This window comes from Ciona intestinalis, chromosome 7 (genome assembly GCF_000224145.3).
Source record: "Ciona intestinalis chromosome 7, KH, whole genome shotgun sequence".
Taxonomy (NCBI): Eukaryota; Metazoa; Chordata; class Ascidiacea; order Phlebobranchia; family Cionidae; genus Ciona; species Ciona intestinalis.
This window is the reverse complement of record NC_020172.2, coordinates 3,979,724-3,994,586: the sequence shown is the minus strand read 5'-3', so window position 1 is coordinate 3,994,586 and position 14,863 is coordinate 3,979,724. Positions and strand designations below refer to the sequence as shown.

Below are 14,863 nucleotides of genomic sequence, written 5' to 3'. Positions count from 1 at the left end.
CACAAGGTAAGGTAACACAAGGCGTAAGGTAACACAAGGTGCAACAGAACACCCGTGTTATAACGACTGCCGTTTTCCGGTCAGGCGGGGATAAAATAGTTACATTCATTCACTTTTTGGTGTAAAATGTATTAATACTGACGGAAATCATATCACCCTTTATTATAATGCATTTTTACAATACTGCCCTGTCGTATACGAAATAATGAAAATAATACCAATATACCATGCTCCATGCATCGCTCAATACAAGCTGAAAACTACCAACGCCGTATGCCTGAGCTCTAGTTAACGCTACAGTACACTGGATCGGGTTTGTATACACAGAATCATTCGTGCAGCTTTAAAACGTCACACAGAGAAAACACGTTACTAGCGTTGTATCGCAGTTTAGTATACTCTGGTTGTATAGTCATGACGTCATAGGATTTGTGAGTTTTCTTGGGCGGTGATTTCCTTGTTCCGCTTGGATGAATACGTTTCACGATTTGTAAATAGGGGTGACAGAAAGAATGTTTGTAACTTATTTGTCCGGTCGTTATACCACGGATGTCTGTAGCTTTGCACACGTGGTACCCTCCTATGGGTTAGCACGTATGTAACTTTGTGGGTGAATATTTTTTTTATATTTTGTAATGTATGACTGTATCGGCTGACAATTTAGACAACCCACAGACCACCGGGTTGGAGCAATTGCCGTTAAGTGTCTTGCCCAACATATTTTTGTAAGTTGCTTTTCGTAATGTTCTAAATTAGCCGACGAAACTGCCATAGAGTAGGATGGGGGAAGACGGGACACCTTCATCATGTAATATGTAATATCCAATTATCCTGATCCTGTTTTTAACAATTAACAACGGTCCGTGGCAGTCATAAGCATACAGTTTAAAATTCTTTGAATGTTCTTTGTTTACTACTAAATTGGACGGAAAAAATAAAGTGAAAAGGTGTCCCATCTTCCTCCACCCTACTATAATATAAAGTAGAAATTAGGTGTTTAGGAAATCCCAAAATTAGTAGGTATACTGCGACAATAAGTGCCATTCAAAATTGAGTGAGACATTTTGTATTTCCGATTTGTTATCCCTATGTAAAATACGCATTGTCCAAAATCCAGTGTTTTATTACTTTGCTACTTATTATTATTCATTAAGATATGAATGAGAAAAAATTATAATAATGACCAATGGGTTGAAGCAATTATGTGTCTTGACCGAGCACACATAAACCCACAATGGCAATACGTTCCTGTTGTTGTTTTTGTTGTTGTTGTTGCTGCTAAAGATGTTGCTTGTTGACCCCCGAGGTTTCGTGTTCGAAGACTGAACGCCTATAGAGCCTTCGAACTCGTTCTGACTGCTTATCAAAGAGCATATGTTTGGTCACTTTAATTTTTAATGTCACCAATAACACCTATAGTAGGGTGGGGGAAGATGGGACACCTTTGACACATGATATTCGAATATCCTGATCGAGTTTTAAACATATAATAACGGCCTATGGGAGTCGTGAGGATACGGTTTAATAATTCGTTGAATTTTCTTTGTTTACTACCAAATGGGCGGAGAAAATAAAATAAAAAGGTGTCCCATCTCACCCCACCCTACTATATAACTCGCACAGTTTTATTCACGGCCTATTATAGAGATAGTTGTAGTCCGTGTATATGTCGATAACAACTCTCATCTCATAATTGCAGTTAGCATTAAAAAGGTGTTTACCAGAATTTATGAGAGTTAAAACACTTGAACATTCGTATTTATAGCAGGCCAAAAGTGACGTGGTAATTAAGTAAAACATTTTCATGTAATTTTTATCGCGTTACCGCAGGAAATCCCGCACTCGATTAGGCATTACAATCGTGGGCTAATGTTTAAAGGTCGCTTAACTTTCAAGGCAAATAACTGAATAGAACGATGTGGTTCACGGATGCTTGCATACCACTTTTCACCAGTAGCCTCATCTGAATAATCTAAATACTTTATCTCGTGTAAAAGCGTATAGCCAAGTTTTCTGCAGACAGCTTGCGAGTAAAGCGAGGTGCATTCAACTGTAATGTACTCGCAACCGAATTCCATCGCAACCAGTTTCGATCTGTGATATACAAAGACAATAATAATTCTCAACCCAGTAAAGCAGTTATTTTCGTTTTGTATTTTCTTCACAGCTACAAATGTATAAGGGTACTGGCCCTGTGGATTGGTTGTTACGGGTCAAAGACTCGTCGCTGCTACCATTGTGATCAGGTTAGTACTTTGCTCCACCCTAATGGTCCCGCATGGACAGTCTCATATACCGAAAAATCAAGGTAGCACACTGTTACTACCAAGAGGAATTCCCTATAAACTATAAAAAAAAACACTAAAAAAAATCATTTACCTTTATGCAAGGACTTGGTGCTAGAAAAACGTATAACAGATAAAAATAAAGTCCAACCAATTGTTTAATAAAATATATATATTTCGCCTAAATGGCACCATTGATCTCTTAATCAAAAACAATCCTTCATTACAGTTACCTCTCTGCAAGCTTGGTAGTAACTCCTTGTTTTGAATACTCTGGTCTAACTGAGCCAGCAACTAAGGTTAGAAATTTAGATCTTCGAATGTGATCAGGTAAACCTTGTCTGTTCAAATCAACAACGATCTAAATAAGAGAATAACAGATGTTTTATGTAGCGTTACGAACAAAAACACACTCTACAACTCTATTTGGATAAATCAATAGATCTTATTTGTCCTCACGCCGCGGAGCAACAATTAACAGTCGTTATAACACGGGTGTTCTGTTTCACACGTTCGTATTGGATGTAACCTTTCAGTTGTACAAACAGTTAATATAAATGATAACATCCGTTGTACGACGAATGTCATTTGCGTCATTGGATTTGCAAGCATGAGGGTCATTTGCAAGGATCGCAGTAAAAGCTCGTCGGCTGCTGTTACCATTGTGGGCGTATGTGTCCTTACGCAAGACACTCGACGACAATTGCTTCAACCGGGTGGTCACTAATGGCTATTGGGTTGTCTAATTTTTAGCCATACAAAAAAAAACAACCGCAAAATTGCATACATGGTCGCTGGGAAGTTGACACACACAATGTGTATGAAAGAGAACACCCATGTATAACTACTGTCGTTTTCCGGCCACGCGAGGTATAAAAAATAGATCCAGTCATTCGTATTAGTAAAACTGGACGCATAGAAATACCTGAAACATTTTTCTTCCATATTCGCCAAAAGAATTGAGGTCAATTGAATCTAATTGATTGAATTCAGATAATACAACAGCTATGAGTTCTCCGCTGTTATTGTCATATGCCGCAATCGATGTATTCGACTCTAGACAACTCTGTGTATATAAGTAAATCAGTAAAAAGTGATTCTCGTGTAGCAAGGCAATTTCAAACGTGTATTACAGGGTTATAGTAAGTTGGGGTAAAATGGGACTCAATTTCATACTATTTTCTCGTTCATTTGTTAGTAAACGAAAAACATTTAAAAAATTATAAAACTGTATCCTTACGACTTTTATATATAAACCCTTAAAGGTAATAAATAATAAATTAGTATATTCATACCCCACCCTACTACAATTGAAGTTGTTACGTCATGCAAGAGTAACTAAGTCACATTCAATCAGGTTACCTTTGTTCCAAGTTCCAATACTTCATTAACTTCCTGAAGTGTAGGACTCAAGGCCAATGATACTGGCTAGGGATGCACATTACAGAATTTCGAATCCGTGAGATTCGAATCCTTTTGTATTCGAATCTAATTACGGAATTCGGTATTCTGTTTAATGACGTCATTACACGTCATCACATATACTATATTAACAATTTTTGAAAGTTATTAATTTTGAAAAAAAATATTTTTGTGTTTGTGGGACTTTCGAGAGTAAACGTTTCGTAACGTCTTTTCATAGCCTGCTATACGTTTCATGACGCAAAAACTACCCAATAGTACAATTTTTGATCATTTTACAACTCAAGATCCAACAAGGCTGTTATAAAAGGGTCGATAAACTGACTTTTGTGCGTAAAATTTTTTTTCCTATAAATATAAAAAGATTCGAAATTCTAGATTCGGAATTCTAGATTCGAATTAAAGTATACTAGGATATCCTAGAATACCTAATTATTCTGTAATGTGCATCCCTAATACTGGCTCACTAAAACTATAAGTTTTAAACATAAATTCTACAACCTCATTATAATCTGATAAATCCAGTCGTTTACAGCCAATATTACGGTCTCTGTCAATTGGATCTGTTATTTCATGCATTTTAAGCTGTGGCAACTTCTGTAAAAAGTATAAGTGAAAACAGACTCTGGATAAATAAAACTATTATAACAGTAGGCAATATAAAAACTTGTAAATAAATACTCACAATACAGTGGCCACAAGTTTCATACTAAAATGTTCTCATTGCGCTACCACAACTTGCGCTACTATGGTGTGGTGAATGAATGAATGAATGAATGTAACTTACTTTATATGGCCGGAAAACGACATCAGTCGTTATAACACGGGTGATAACCTCGTGCCAGCTTACGAGTTACCATGCGGTGTGTGCCATGATGGGATGCATATACCAAGCATTTATATGAGCAGTGTTGTTATCGTTAGTTGTCGCTTATTTCAACTATATATGCTACCGGTATAACTTCTGAACAAAGATTGACACAAGAATTAACTATAAAGCAGGTTCTAATACCACACGGCTACTGGACACGTAAGAGAGCTATTCTAGAAAAAAAACATTCAAAAAATATAATCACACACAGAGTAACACATCAGCCTACTTGGTAAGCTGGCACTAGGTGCGTATAAAATAGAACACCCGTGTTATAATAATTGTCGTTTTACGGCTACGCGAGGATAAAGCAAGTTACATTCATTGATGTAAAAGGTATAACTGCTGACTTTAATCATGCCACCACCGCTATAATGCACTTTTACAATCTTGCCCTGTCGTGGGCCTATACAAACTACCGCAAAAATAATACACATGCATTTCTCAATATAGCCTGAAAACTACCAATACCGATGCCAAAGTTCTATAGTTATAACGTTACAATAGCCTACACTGGATTTTAATCCGTTGCTTGCTCTATCGTTTTATCAAGGAACTCAAAGTTTAAAAGCAGTTGCGTAATATTTGTTTTTGAATTTGTTAATCTGTAACTAGTAGTACCCTTCAATTTCAGAGCTAAAACTTTTTTAAATAAGAACGCAATTCTCAGTTTTCTAAGTACCATTTTTACCAGTTTGGCAAACGGGCAGACTAGGAGTAAAGAATGAATGAATGCAACTTACTTTATCCTCGCGTGGCCGGAATAATGACAGTCGTTAGACAGTCGTTATAATACGAGTGTTCGTACACCTCGTGTTAGCTTACAAGTTAGGTGATTATTTTTTTAGATGTTTTCATTTTTATGTATGGCTGATAATATGGACAATCTATTAGTGACCACTAGGTTGCAGCAATTGCTGGTAAGTGTCTTGCCGAAAGACACATACGCCCACAATGTTAGCAGCAACGAGTCTTGAACCCATTACCTCTGGGTTACAGGCAGGCGCGCTAACCCCCTAGTTTTTCTTTGTTTTTTGATTTAATTTAAGTTTATAGGGAAAAATGACTATTTCAAAACGTATATATATTTCTAACAAACCGTTTGTTTGAACGCTTTTAATTAAATTTATAAAATATTTAATTTTCCTAAACAAACGCTAAAGTGTAAGCGTTAACCTACCGAAAACTAAACTGGCCTAATAAACTGGAATAGTTGGTGTAGTTTTTAAAATAAGCAGCTAAAACCTCCTTAAACCAATGTGCGCCTATCTTTTACAATGGAGACCAAGCGAAATGGGGACAGAGTTGGCAGTCACGTGAATAGAAAAAAGAATATATCACGCTTTTGGGCAGTTGAGCGTTCTACTCTTTTTTATTTCTGTGCGTATAACCAAAAGTTTGTAAACAGCGTCATGTGTGGCCTGTCTGCATCCGCATATTTGCGGGCCACAGTTCTTATTTCGTTGCTGCTTATCAGAGTTCATATAAAATAATTGGGCTTTGCGCCTTTGCTGCAAACCATAGCACATAAATAAAAAAATGGGCTTTGCCCGCAGACCCGACAGTAGCCCGTCGTCTCCTCTGAAATACAGTAGCGCCCTGCAACTCTGTCGTCCCGGGCGTACATAACATTTACAGTACTTCGTGGTGTTTTAACTAAAACCGACTTTGCTTAAAACAATCTTAGGTTATATTTGTGGTAAATGCGAAAATAAATACATTGCATGTCACGTTTTCGAGTAATAGTATGGTCTTCTTTAATATGCGCTGTAGCGTACTTGTGGATTGTGTTTATAAAACGTGGACCAATATGTGTTAGTAATAAACGATTAGATGGAAAAACAGTGCTGATTACAGGTATATATACAAATTAAAATGTATGCAGTTCTTTGCAAATTAAGCTGTGATAATACAACCATATTTTTTACAATATTATATAATATCTAACTTAGTAAAGTATTCTTAAATTGAATAAATTTTGGTAGTAATATGCCCAATATTTTTAACACACTTCATTAAATGATAATTTTTTCATATTTTTGTAATTGAAATCTCACAACGACTGTTTTAGTATGTGTTATTAGTTATCATGTTTATATACATAAAATGTTCTGTTATAAATAGGTGGAAATACAGGTGTGGGAGAAGCCACAGTGTTTGAAGTTGCAAAGCTTGGAGCTCGCATTGTTATTGCTTCTAGGAACAAAACAAAATCTGAAGATGTTAAAATTAGAGTTGTTAAAGCAACTGGGAACCAAAATGTAATATATACATTTTTTAGTTTTTTATTTGACCAGCACCGTTACACAGTGATTAGAGTGCCCCTTTATAGTCAGTATCCAAAGGATGTGGGTTTGAGGCTCAACACTGTATGGCAAATAACTTGGACAACCCATTAGTGACCACTGGGTTGGAGCAATTGCCGTTAAGTGTCTTGGCCAAGGACACATACGCCCAAAATGGTCCCCTTTAGGTTATCCAAATTGTCAGCCATGCTTAAAAATATAAACCTACAAAACAATATTCCCAGACAAAATTACATACAATTTTTCAATCTCAAACCTTATACAGATTCGTGTCATGGAATTGGATCTGGGTGATTTTGATTCGGTGCGGAAATTTGTAAAAAATTTTAACGAGACAGAAGAACATTTGGATTTCTTGATTAATAATGCTGGTAAAACAGTTAAATTTTTCAAAATAAAATAGTCTAGACTAAATAAGTGATTTAACAACTGCTGTTTTGTCGTTATATCCTGTCTTTTTGTTTAAAATATTATTAAATCTTCTCTACTGTAATGGAAGAGACAAATAAATAAAGGTATTAGGTTATGTTATTATTGTTAAGTCCAATTCGCTATCAAGGGTATTCCATGTTATATGTTGTTAAATGGCCTATTTTTAAAATGACCTTCAATATCAACGGCAAAACTAGTAATACATTTGGATAACCATTTATTATTACTTAACTATTTGTTTTAACAGGTTTGCTTGGCATTTATGGTCAAACAAAACAAGGAATAAACAAACTGTATGCAGTTAATCACTTTGGACCTTTCCTTCTTACCAACCTTTTGCTTCCTAAAATGAAAGAACAGTCGAAAAGTCGCCCAGTTAGAATAATCAATCTTTCATCAAGTGCTCATAGGTAAACATTATAATACAACGGCTTTTGCCTTTTATGTGTTGTGTTTATTTGTATTGTTATGTAGAATGTACATGAACATTTTGTAGCCTAATGGGTTTTTACAATTTTACTTTTTAACTTGCTTTATCTTTGCAAATATCTTATTGTCGCCAGAAAACAACAGTCTTATAACACTGATGTTCTGTGTTCATACACCTCATACCTGCTTAAAAGTTACCATGTACATTACTTTGTGGGTGGGTGATTATTTTTTATGTATGGCTAATAATTTAAACAACCCATTAGTGACCGCTGGGTTGGAGTAATATTTATACATTCTCACAACTATAACAATACTAACAAAGGTAAAAACCAACTATTTCAGAGCTAGCCCATTAGATTTTTCAAAGATTTACGAACCTGCGGAAGGAGTTCTTGAAAACTTCAGAGTTTATTCAAACACAAAACTAGCTACAATATATTTTACCACTGAACTTTTGAAAAGAATAGAAGGTTTTGATATATCAACTTATGCTGTACACCCAGGTGACAACATGGCTGAAATAATGTTTTTACTAATACTAATGTCCCTTACACTTTCAAGTACTTTTTTGACTGTTTCAATAAATGGATTTGTTAGTGTTGCTTATATGTTTTTTGGGGGGTAATAAGCCAATTTCATTCTGTATCTCAACAACTCCCATGGCGTGTCACGCAGTATGACCATAGGTCCATAATGCATATTCATATTAAATAATTATATATTTGGTTTAAACAGGTCTATCGTTAGTGGTTTTGCCTTACAGTTACAATACCCTACAGTTACACATAAAAAAATAATATATATATATATATTATATCTGAAAAAAAATTTAATTTGTTCATTAAAAAACAAATAATTTGTACATTACAGTTGTTTCTGTCTAACATATCCCAATGCATTAACAGGATATATCTCATCCGAACTATTCGAAAATTTTCCAGTCCCGTTTAATTATATTGGAAGGATTCCTCTCATTCTGTTTAGCAAGTACTGTATTATATATTTTAAAGTTCTAACAAATTAGTTTTTTATTGTATAGTATTCATTAAATAATATTTGTTTTTAATGTCAAGTATATATATCAAAAGAATATTTGTTGTATTGTCATATATATCCAGTTAAGTCATTTGATTGACAGCTGCTAGATTTTTTACCATTTACATCTAGTTAAGTCATTTGATTGACAGCAATGCTAGATTTTTTTACCATTTACAGATCTACGTACTATGGGTGCCAAACAACCATGTACTGTATGCTGGATGATATGGTTACTGAATTCAGTGGACATTATTTTGCATCTTGTCGTAAAACTGAACCGCAGTCATTTGCACACAACCAAACTGCTGCACAGAAACTGTGGCAACTTAGTTTGGAGATTACAGAGTTTTCTGAGCAATAAGTTGCATGCCATTTTAGTTTCAAGATTCTGTATTAAAGTTTCACACAGCGTTGATTTTACACACGTAATTTGCATGTTACTGTGAGTGATTTAGATTTAATTACATGTTTAACTGTTAATATGATCTGTGAATCCATCCTTTACTAAAATGTTAAATATTTTGCTGTGTTGCTTTATTTAATTCACCCATTTTCTTCAATAAAAGACGCACTATTCTAAATGTAACTTGCTCTATTCTCGTGTGCACTGGAAAACAACACCCTGGAGTGTGTCCCGTCTTCCCCCACCCTGCTATATTTAAGACTCTTTCTGTTCTTAAATAGTCTGTCTTATCGTACACCATCAAACACACATATGCGATATATTTACACAAACTTAGCAGCTTTAAATTGCATTTTTGACATCACATAAAAAAGTACATTCGCTACACATACCAACACAACGATATTTGTTATTCGTATTATAACAAAATCACTTAGCGCTACATAAATCCTTCTCATTAGATACATGTTACGTGCTTGCAAATCAAAGTTTCAATAATTCTCGATTTTTTCCGTTTTCTTCGCCACAATTTCCGATCGTTTTTTCACCGTATATGAAATCGGCGTTTCTTGAATTGGTGCCACAGTACTTTCACTGGTCTGTGAGGCAACAGTGGTTTCCAGCCATGGCAACTGTGGCACTTTTAACCGTACCATGATATGCGTGTAGGTTGCATACAACGAAACACCGACAACTTTGGTGTCCAAGTCACTCAGACCGTCGGTTGCCATTCGAACACTTGCTTCTTTTAAAAGTTTGTGACGTATTTTGTTGATCGGGTTACCGTTGTCATGACTATGGGGTATCATTCTATACCTGAAACCGAGTATTTATATAAGTTAAAATATGATATCATAGGGTAGGGTAAAATGGGATACATGTAGCATATATTATCCAAATATCCTAATCGTGTTTAAACAATTAACAACGGTATATGGGAGTCGTAAGGATACGATTTTATAATTCTTTAAATGTTCCTTGGTTACTACCAAATGGAACGAGATAAAACAGAATGTAAAGGTGTCCCATCTTTCCCCACCCCACCCTACTATACTATTTTTATATATTTTGCAATAGCAAACATTTAGAAGGAAAATCATATAACAGAAATGCAAAATTGCAATACCACCTTCCGAATGTCGAATCCGGTCTGGTCCGGTGTAAACCTGCATGTTTGATTCGCAAATTCATATCGTCGTCTTCCCCACCCCAACCCCAATATACGTTTGAATATCCATTCACCGCCCTGTTAAACAACAGCTATATATAATGATGCGCATACATGCTACTGATTCTTGCACTGACAGAGTTCTATTTTATATCACCCTACTGATTCTATTTTATATCACCCACGCCGAAATAACATAGATGGTAACTCGTAAACTGACACGAACACCTGTGTTATAACGATTGTTTTCGACAATGGGATTGTCTTATTTGTCAGTCATAATTTTTAACAAAACTGCCCTAAATAATCGACACGTTTATTACGCGCTACGTCACTCACCTATACTGCCATTCTGTGAATGCCACAGCGCCACCAACTGTCAGCCCATTCTTCTTATTAGCCGTGTAGTTAAACTTATCGATGTATGGAGATAAGTGGGTGACTGTTTTACCATCTGCAGTAAAATACAGAATATTTTTTTACCAAAAATTTCACCGACTGTCGTTATACAACATAAGTATCTTATAAATCAACTATATATAACAATCATGATAGACATTTTACCCGACATACGCTGTGTTCTGCAATCGTTACATACGTGGTAACCCGTCAGCGGATACGAGGTGTATGAAACATAACACCCGTGACACCTTACTCACATAATATCCGAATATTCTGCATGATCATGTTTTAAACAATTAACGATACTGGGAGCTGTAAGAATATGGTTTTATAATTTCTTTGAATTCTTTGTTTACTACAAATGGGAGGAGAAAATAGAATGAAAAGGTGGCCCATTTTCCCCCAACCTACTGTACAATATATTTACCCAATATCCGTCTTTGTTCACTGTTTACTGTTTGGTACTCACCCGCACAAGTGTAGAAGTTGCCAGGTACCTCTGGTATCATGTCAACGTCATGAAATACAAAACATTTAAATTTTGCTCGAGATTGCTGCAACGCCCACATAAACGCAGTGTTCATGAGTTGGCCTTTATTGAACACGTCATTACCTTCTTGTTCAACAACAAAAACCGTGAACTCAAGCTGTTGTTCCAACAAAATACCCAGCGTATAATGCAGCCAATGCCTGTAATATGGATTCGTTTTAATCATTGATAAAATATGACAGGTTTTGAGATTTCTTTAGTTTAAATAGTAAGTTGCCAGAGAGAAACGATTTATATAATGGCTTACCGTAAATGCGTATTCCTATCCCTATACGGTATGATTATCGCAGTCGAATGACGTGGCTTACAAAACTTGGGTCCAGGGTGATAACCACCAACCTCCAACATGGCGAATATCTTTGCTATTTCGGCAAACGTCGGAGGGTCATCTGATAAATGCATAGGAACTACCTGATCGAGTTTGGATTTATCTGTAAGACACATTTTCTCAGGTGATGACGTCACAATGCGAAGCTTTGGAGACCAGTTCTCGTTTTCGTGTCGGTTCCAGTCTAGATCTTCAAACTCGTCTGTTTCCTCGAGTGTATTATTTGGCTCGACCACTGAAATGCAGTTTGTCATTTCCGTCTCTAAGTGTAAAATCAACTCGTCTGTTCTGTCTGTATTTTTCAGCAAGTTTTCAAGTTTTGTCATAAAGGTTCTATTGCCTTGCAAAATCCACATACAATCCTTTTCAATGAGACGTGCGTCGTGGGTTAATACAGACGCAAGAAACGAAATATACGGTTGTGGCCTTGGGGACTGCTCCCATTGAAAATTGAAAAGATTGTTTTGTTTTCTGCCAAATAAGACAGTTATTTGCGCAAAAACAAACACGAAAAAACATCCGCAAAGTACAACGAACACCATCGAATTTCTTCGCTTACATCCTTTCAACGAAAACATGATAATATCCAACAAAAGTTTCTGGAAAATTCTTCGTTTTACTTTGAAAATTTATAGATATTATAATGCATCAGATATGCAGACTATGATGTCATAATGCTTATTAGTTTATGTGTTGCCTCTATAAACATAATAGAGATCATCTAATTTTACTGTTTAAGTCGGGGTCAAACTGGTTTTGTTGACTCCTTGCGTTATTTTAAGTACAGGGAAGTACAGGGTGCTTCTACGGTAAGCTTTCTGGATTTTCCTGTGGTCTGGGCGCCCGCCCCAATGGTATACATACGCCTACGCATTACGTCACCGAAACATAAAGAAATAGAGAATCGAAGCCAAGCAGAGAACGGGAACTTGTTTGTTTAGCATCGCGTTAAATTCAAGGTAGTTTCCAACTAGTGTTTGGCGTATATAAAATAGGTCTGTTGGTTCAATCGGTATTTCAGTTGGACGGTACAGCCGACAGGTATCTTTTACATAGCTGTAAATGTCAGATCAGAGTTCTAAATTATTTCAAATGTAAAAAACGACCAAGGCTCGGCAGTTCCCAAAACAAAAGCAACTGTATATTGTGTATTTGTATAGGTAACTTAACCTAAACATTCTTTATTCATTACAGCTTCATAATGGTTAATAAGTTCAAGCGGTTTTTGGTACTGTCTGAATCATTGCGTGAAAACAGCCACGTAGCAAATAAGCCTCAGATTGAAGACCAAGAGAAAAAACTAAACTATTACAAAGCCATTCAAATGCTGAAGCAACAAACGGATGATTCAGAGCATTTATGGTCAGTTTGTGTAACCGCACCTGACGCTACCAATACTTTATTACCAGATGAAACAAACCAAGAATCTGAAACTAAGCAAAGAAAATTTGAAATTCCATCAATGCGGGAGTCAGCAACTTCATTTAAAACTGTTGATTTTAAATATGACCCGAGCAACACATATAGACAAAGTGAATGCACTTCAAATGATCTCTGCGTGTCGCCTTGAAAATGATCGAGATTTTATAAAGAATCCCATCGGTAGAAAAGAAAGTATATTCAACATTTAATAAAAGTTTTACCCTGTGTTGAAACTGTTGTATTCATTTTGTTTGTCATTCTTCTGAAACAGTATATACCTACTGCGTTGGGATTTGTTCTCGCGAGGTGCTGAAATGGGATACCTTCGCGTTCTATTTTCTCGTCCCATTTGGTAGTAAACAAAGGTTATTCAAAGAATTATAAAGCCGTATCCTTACGACTCTCATAGACCGTAGTTATTTTATTTAAAACATGATAAAAATGTTTAGATATATTATGTGCTAAAGGTGTCCCATTTAACGCCACCCTAATGTGTATATTGTGACACCGGAAAGCCATAAATATTATCGCTATATTAGTCAGTTGTATATGTATTGTCGATTAAAGTGCAACACAGCAGTTAACGCCTTTTGTATGTATGAAGATTGAGTTTGTGTATTAAAGTTATAGGCAGATTTATGTTATGTGTAGTACTAGTAGGGCGGGGAAAGACGGGACACCATCTTTCCCACCCTACTATACGTCACAATACGTCAGTTTGAATATCGTTAACGTAGCAGTATAGCGGTTATTGCAAACACATGGTATTGCGCACACCATGCTGCTGCACCGTGTACAATTGCGAACATGTTAAGCTGCACACACATTAGAGTTGCATATCCCTTAAAATAAAAGATATGCTATTTTTGTTTAACTGCAAAAATGATTGGACTACAGGATTATTTCATATGTGCGGGATCCCAACTGCGTTTCGTAAATCACATTAGATACTTTATTGTCACATGTTTTGTTCAAAACTTTAAAAATAGTAAGGTGAAGAAAGTTGGGACACCTTTTCATTCTATTTTCACTTCTCCATTGGTGGTAAACAAAGAACATTCAAATAAAAGAGTCATAAAACCGTATCCTTACGACTTCTATAGACTGTTGTTAATTGTTTAAAACACCATCAGATATTTGGATATTATGTGTTGAAAGATTCCTAGCTTTCCCCCCTTTATTATATCTAAACCCTACTATATTAAATTAGATTGATTGGAACAACTTTGATTCTAATAGGTATTAGCTAAGCTATAGACCACGTAGCCATGGAATAAAATATCAATTATGTTGGTTTGTATAAAACTAGATGCACACATTGTTTAATAGTTTAACTATAAACATATTAAGTTTAAAATACATGTGGAATTTAAAAAAATAAAACTTAGAACTAACGTCTCAGATCTGGAAACCACCCCAATCAATAATTTCATTAGATTTTTCCGCTAGGTAGCAGCACTACACCACGATTATCGCTAGCCTAAGGGGAGTTCAGTTCATTGATACAATCCCTCAAAATTATGAATCAGAATTGAGTGTCAGGAGTGTTGTTTTGGAGAAAATTACGAGAGATTACGAAATAGTCTAGAATATTTCTTTATACGTTGACTGTGTGAAGTAAAGTGTGTTTTATTCACAGTTAAGTGTGTAATGCGAAACCTTTAACTTAATTATGAATTAAATTAAATATTTGTTTGTCCCGTTGTAGTATGTTCTTTAGTAATTGCTTAACTGGCCACGAACCAGTTTACGATAATCTGGCTATACACGGATTGGTTAAACATAAAGATACTAGTGCGTAATC

General features: G+C 35.6%; 3 protein-coding genes across 3 annotated transcripts; 1 reads left to right on the top strand and 2 right to left on the bottom strand.

The window, feature by feature from the left end:
- Window positions 1-1,050: 1,050 nt before the first annotated feature.
- On the bottom strand, window positions 1,051-14,122 carry LOC100181498. Its single transcript, XM_018812563.2, has 7 exons — window positions 14,117-14,122; window positions 11,373-11,375; window positions 4,172-4,304; window positions 3,648-3,715; window positions 3,211-3,351; window positions 2,519-2,646; window positions 1,051-2,094 (listed from the first exon to the last, which is right to left on the bottom strand). Exons 3-7 carry the CDS (start codon window positions 4,284-4,286, stop codon window positions 1,854-1,856), a joined length of 693 nt encoding a protein of 230 aa, XP_018668108.1. The 5' UTR covers window positions 4,287-4,304; window positions 11,373-11,375; window positions 14,117-14,122; the 3' UTR covers window positions 1,051-1,853.
- Window positions 6,214-9,363, top strand: LOC100182258 (dehydrogenase/reductase SDR family member 13-like). The gene is made up of 7 exons (XM_002130072.4): window positions 6,214-6,435; window positions 6,703-6,839; window positions 7,150-7,255; window positions 7,564-7,726; window positions 8,091-8,251; window positions 8,654-8,735; window positions 8,964-9,363. The coding sequence occupies exons 1-7, from the start codon at window positions 6,303-6,305 to the stop codon at window positions 9,145-9,147; spliced, it is 966 nt and encodes a 321-aa protein (XP_002130108.1). The 5' UTR covers window positions 6,214-6,302; the 3' UTR covers window positions 9,148-9,363.
- On the bottom strand, window positions 9,503-14,011 carry LOC100179167 (beta-1,4-N-acetylgalactosaminyltransferase bre-4-like). Its single transcript, XM_002130134.3, has 5 exons — window positions 11,557-14,011; window positions 11,229-11,449; window positions 10,697-10,811; window positions 10,319-10,435; window positions 9,503-10,005 (listed from the first exon to the last, which is right to left on the bottom strand). Exons 1-5 carry the CDS (start codon window positions 12,213-12,215, stop codon window positions 9,681-9,683), a joined length of 1,437 nt encoding a protein of 478 aa, XP_002130170.1. The 5' UTR covers window positions 12,216-14,011; the 3' UTR covers window positions 9,503-9,680.
- Window positions 14,123-14,863: the final 741 nt, after the last annotated feature.

Bases quoted from the DNA above. Each gene is read 5' to 3' on its own strand.
- LOC100182258 (XM_002130072.4), top strand. From the start codon at position 6,303: ATGTCACGTTTTCGAGTAATAGTATGGTCTTCTTTAATATGCGCTGTA. The intron at 7,256-7,563 runs GTAAAACAGTTA...TTGTTTTAACAG, and splicing joins TTTCTTGATTAATAATGCTG to GTTTGCTTGGCATTTATGGT. The intron at 7,727-8,090 runs GTAAACATTATA...CAACTATTTCAG, and splicing joins CTTTCATCAAGTGCTCATAG to AGCTAGCCCATTAGATTTTT.
- LOC100181498 (XM_018812563.2), bottom strand. From the start codon at position 4,286: ATGCATGAAATAACAGATCCAATTGACAGAGACCGTAATATTGGCTGT. The intron at 3,716-4,171 runs AGCCAGTATTAG...ATGTGCATCCCT, and splicing joins TAAAACTTATAGTTTTAGTG to AGCCAGTATCATTGGCCTTG. The intron at 2,647-3,210 runs GTATTTCTATGC...TCTCTTATTTAG, and splicing joins ATGGAAGAAAAATGTTTCAG to ATCGTTGTTGATTTGAACAG.
- LOC100179167 (XM_002130134.3), bottom strand. From the start codon at position 12,215: ATGTTTTCGTTGAAAGGATGTAAGCGAAGAAATTCGATGGTGTTCGTT. The intron at 11,450-11,556 runs GTAAGCCATTAT...TCCATATTACAG, and splicing joins GATAGGAATACGCATTTACG to GCATTGGCTGCATTATACGC. The intron at 10,812-11,228 runs GTGAGTACCAAA...ATTTTACTGCAG, and splicing joins CAACTTCTACACTTGTGCGG to ATGGTAAAACAGTCACCCAC.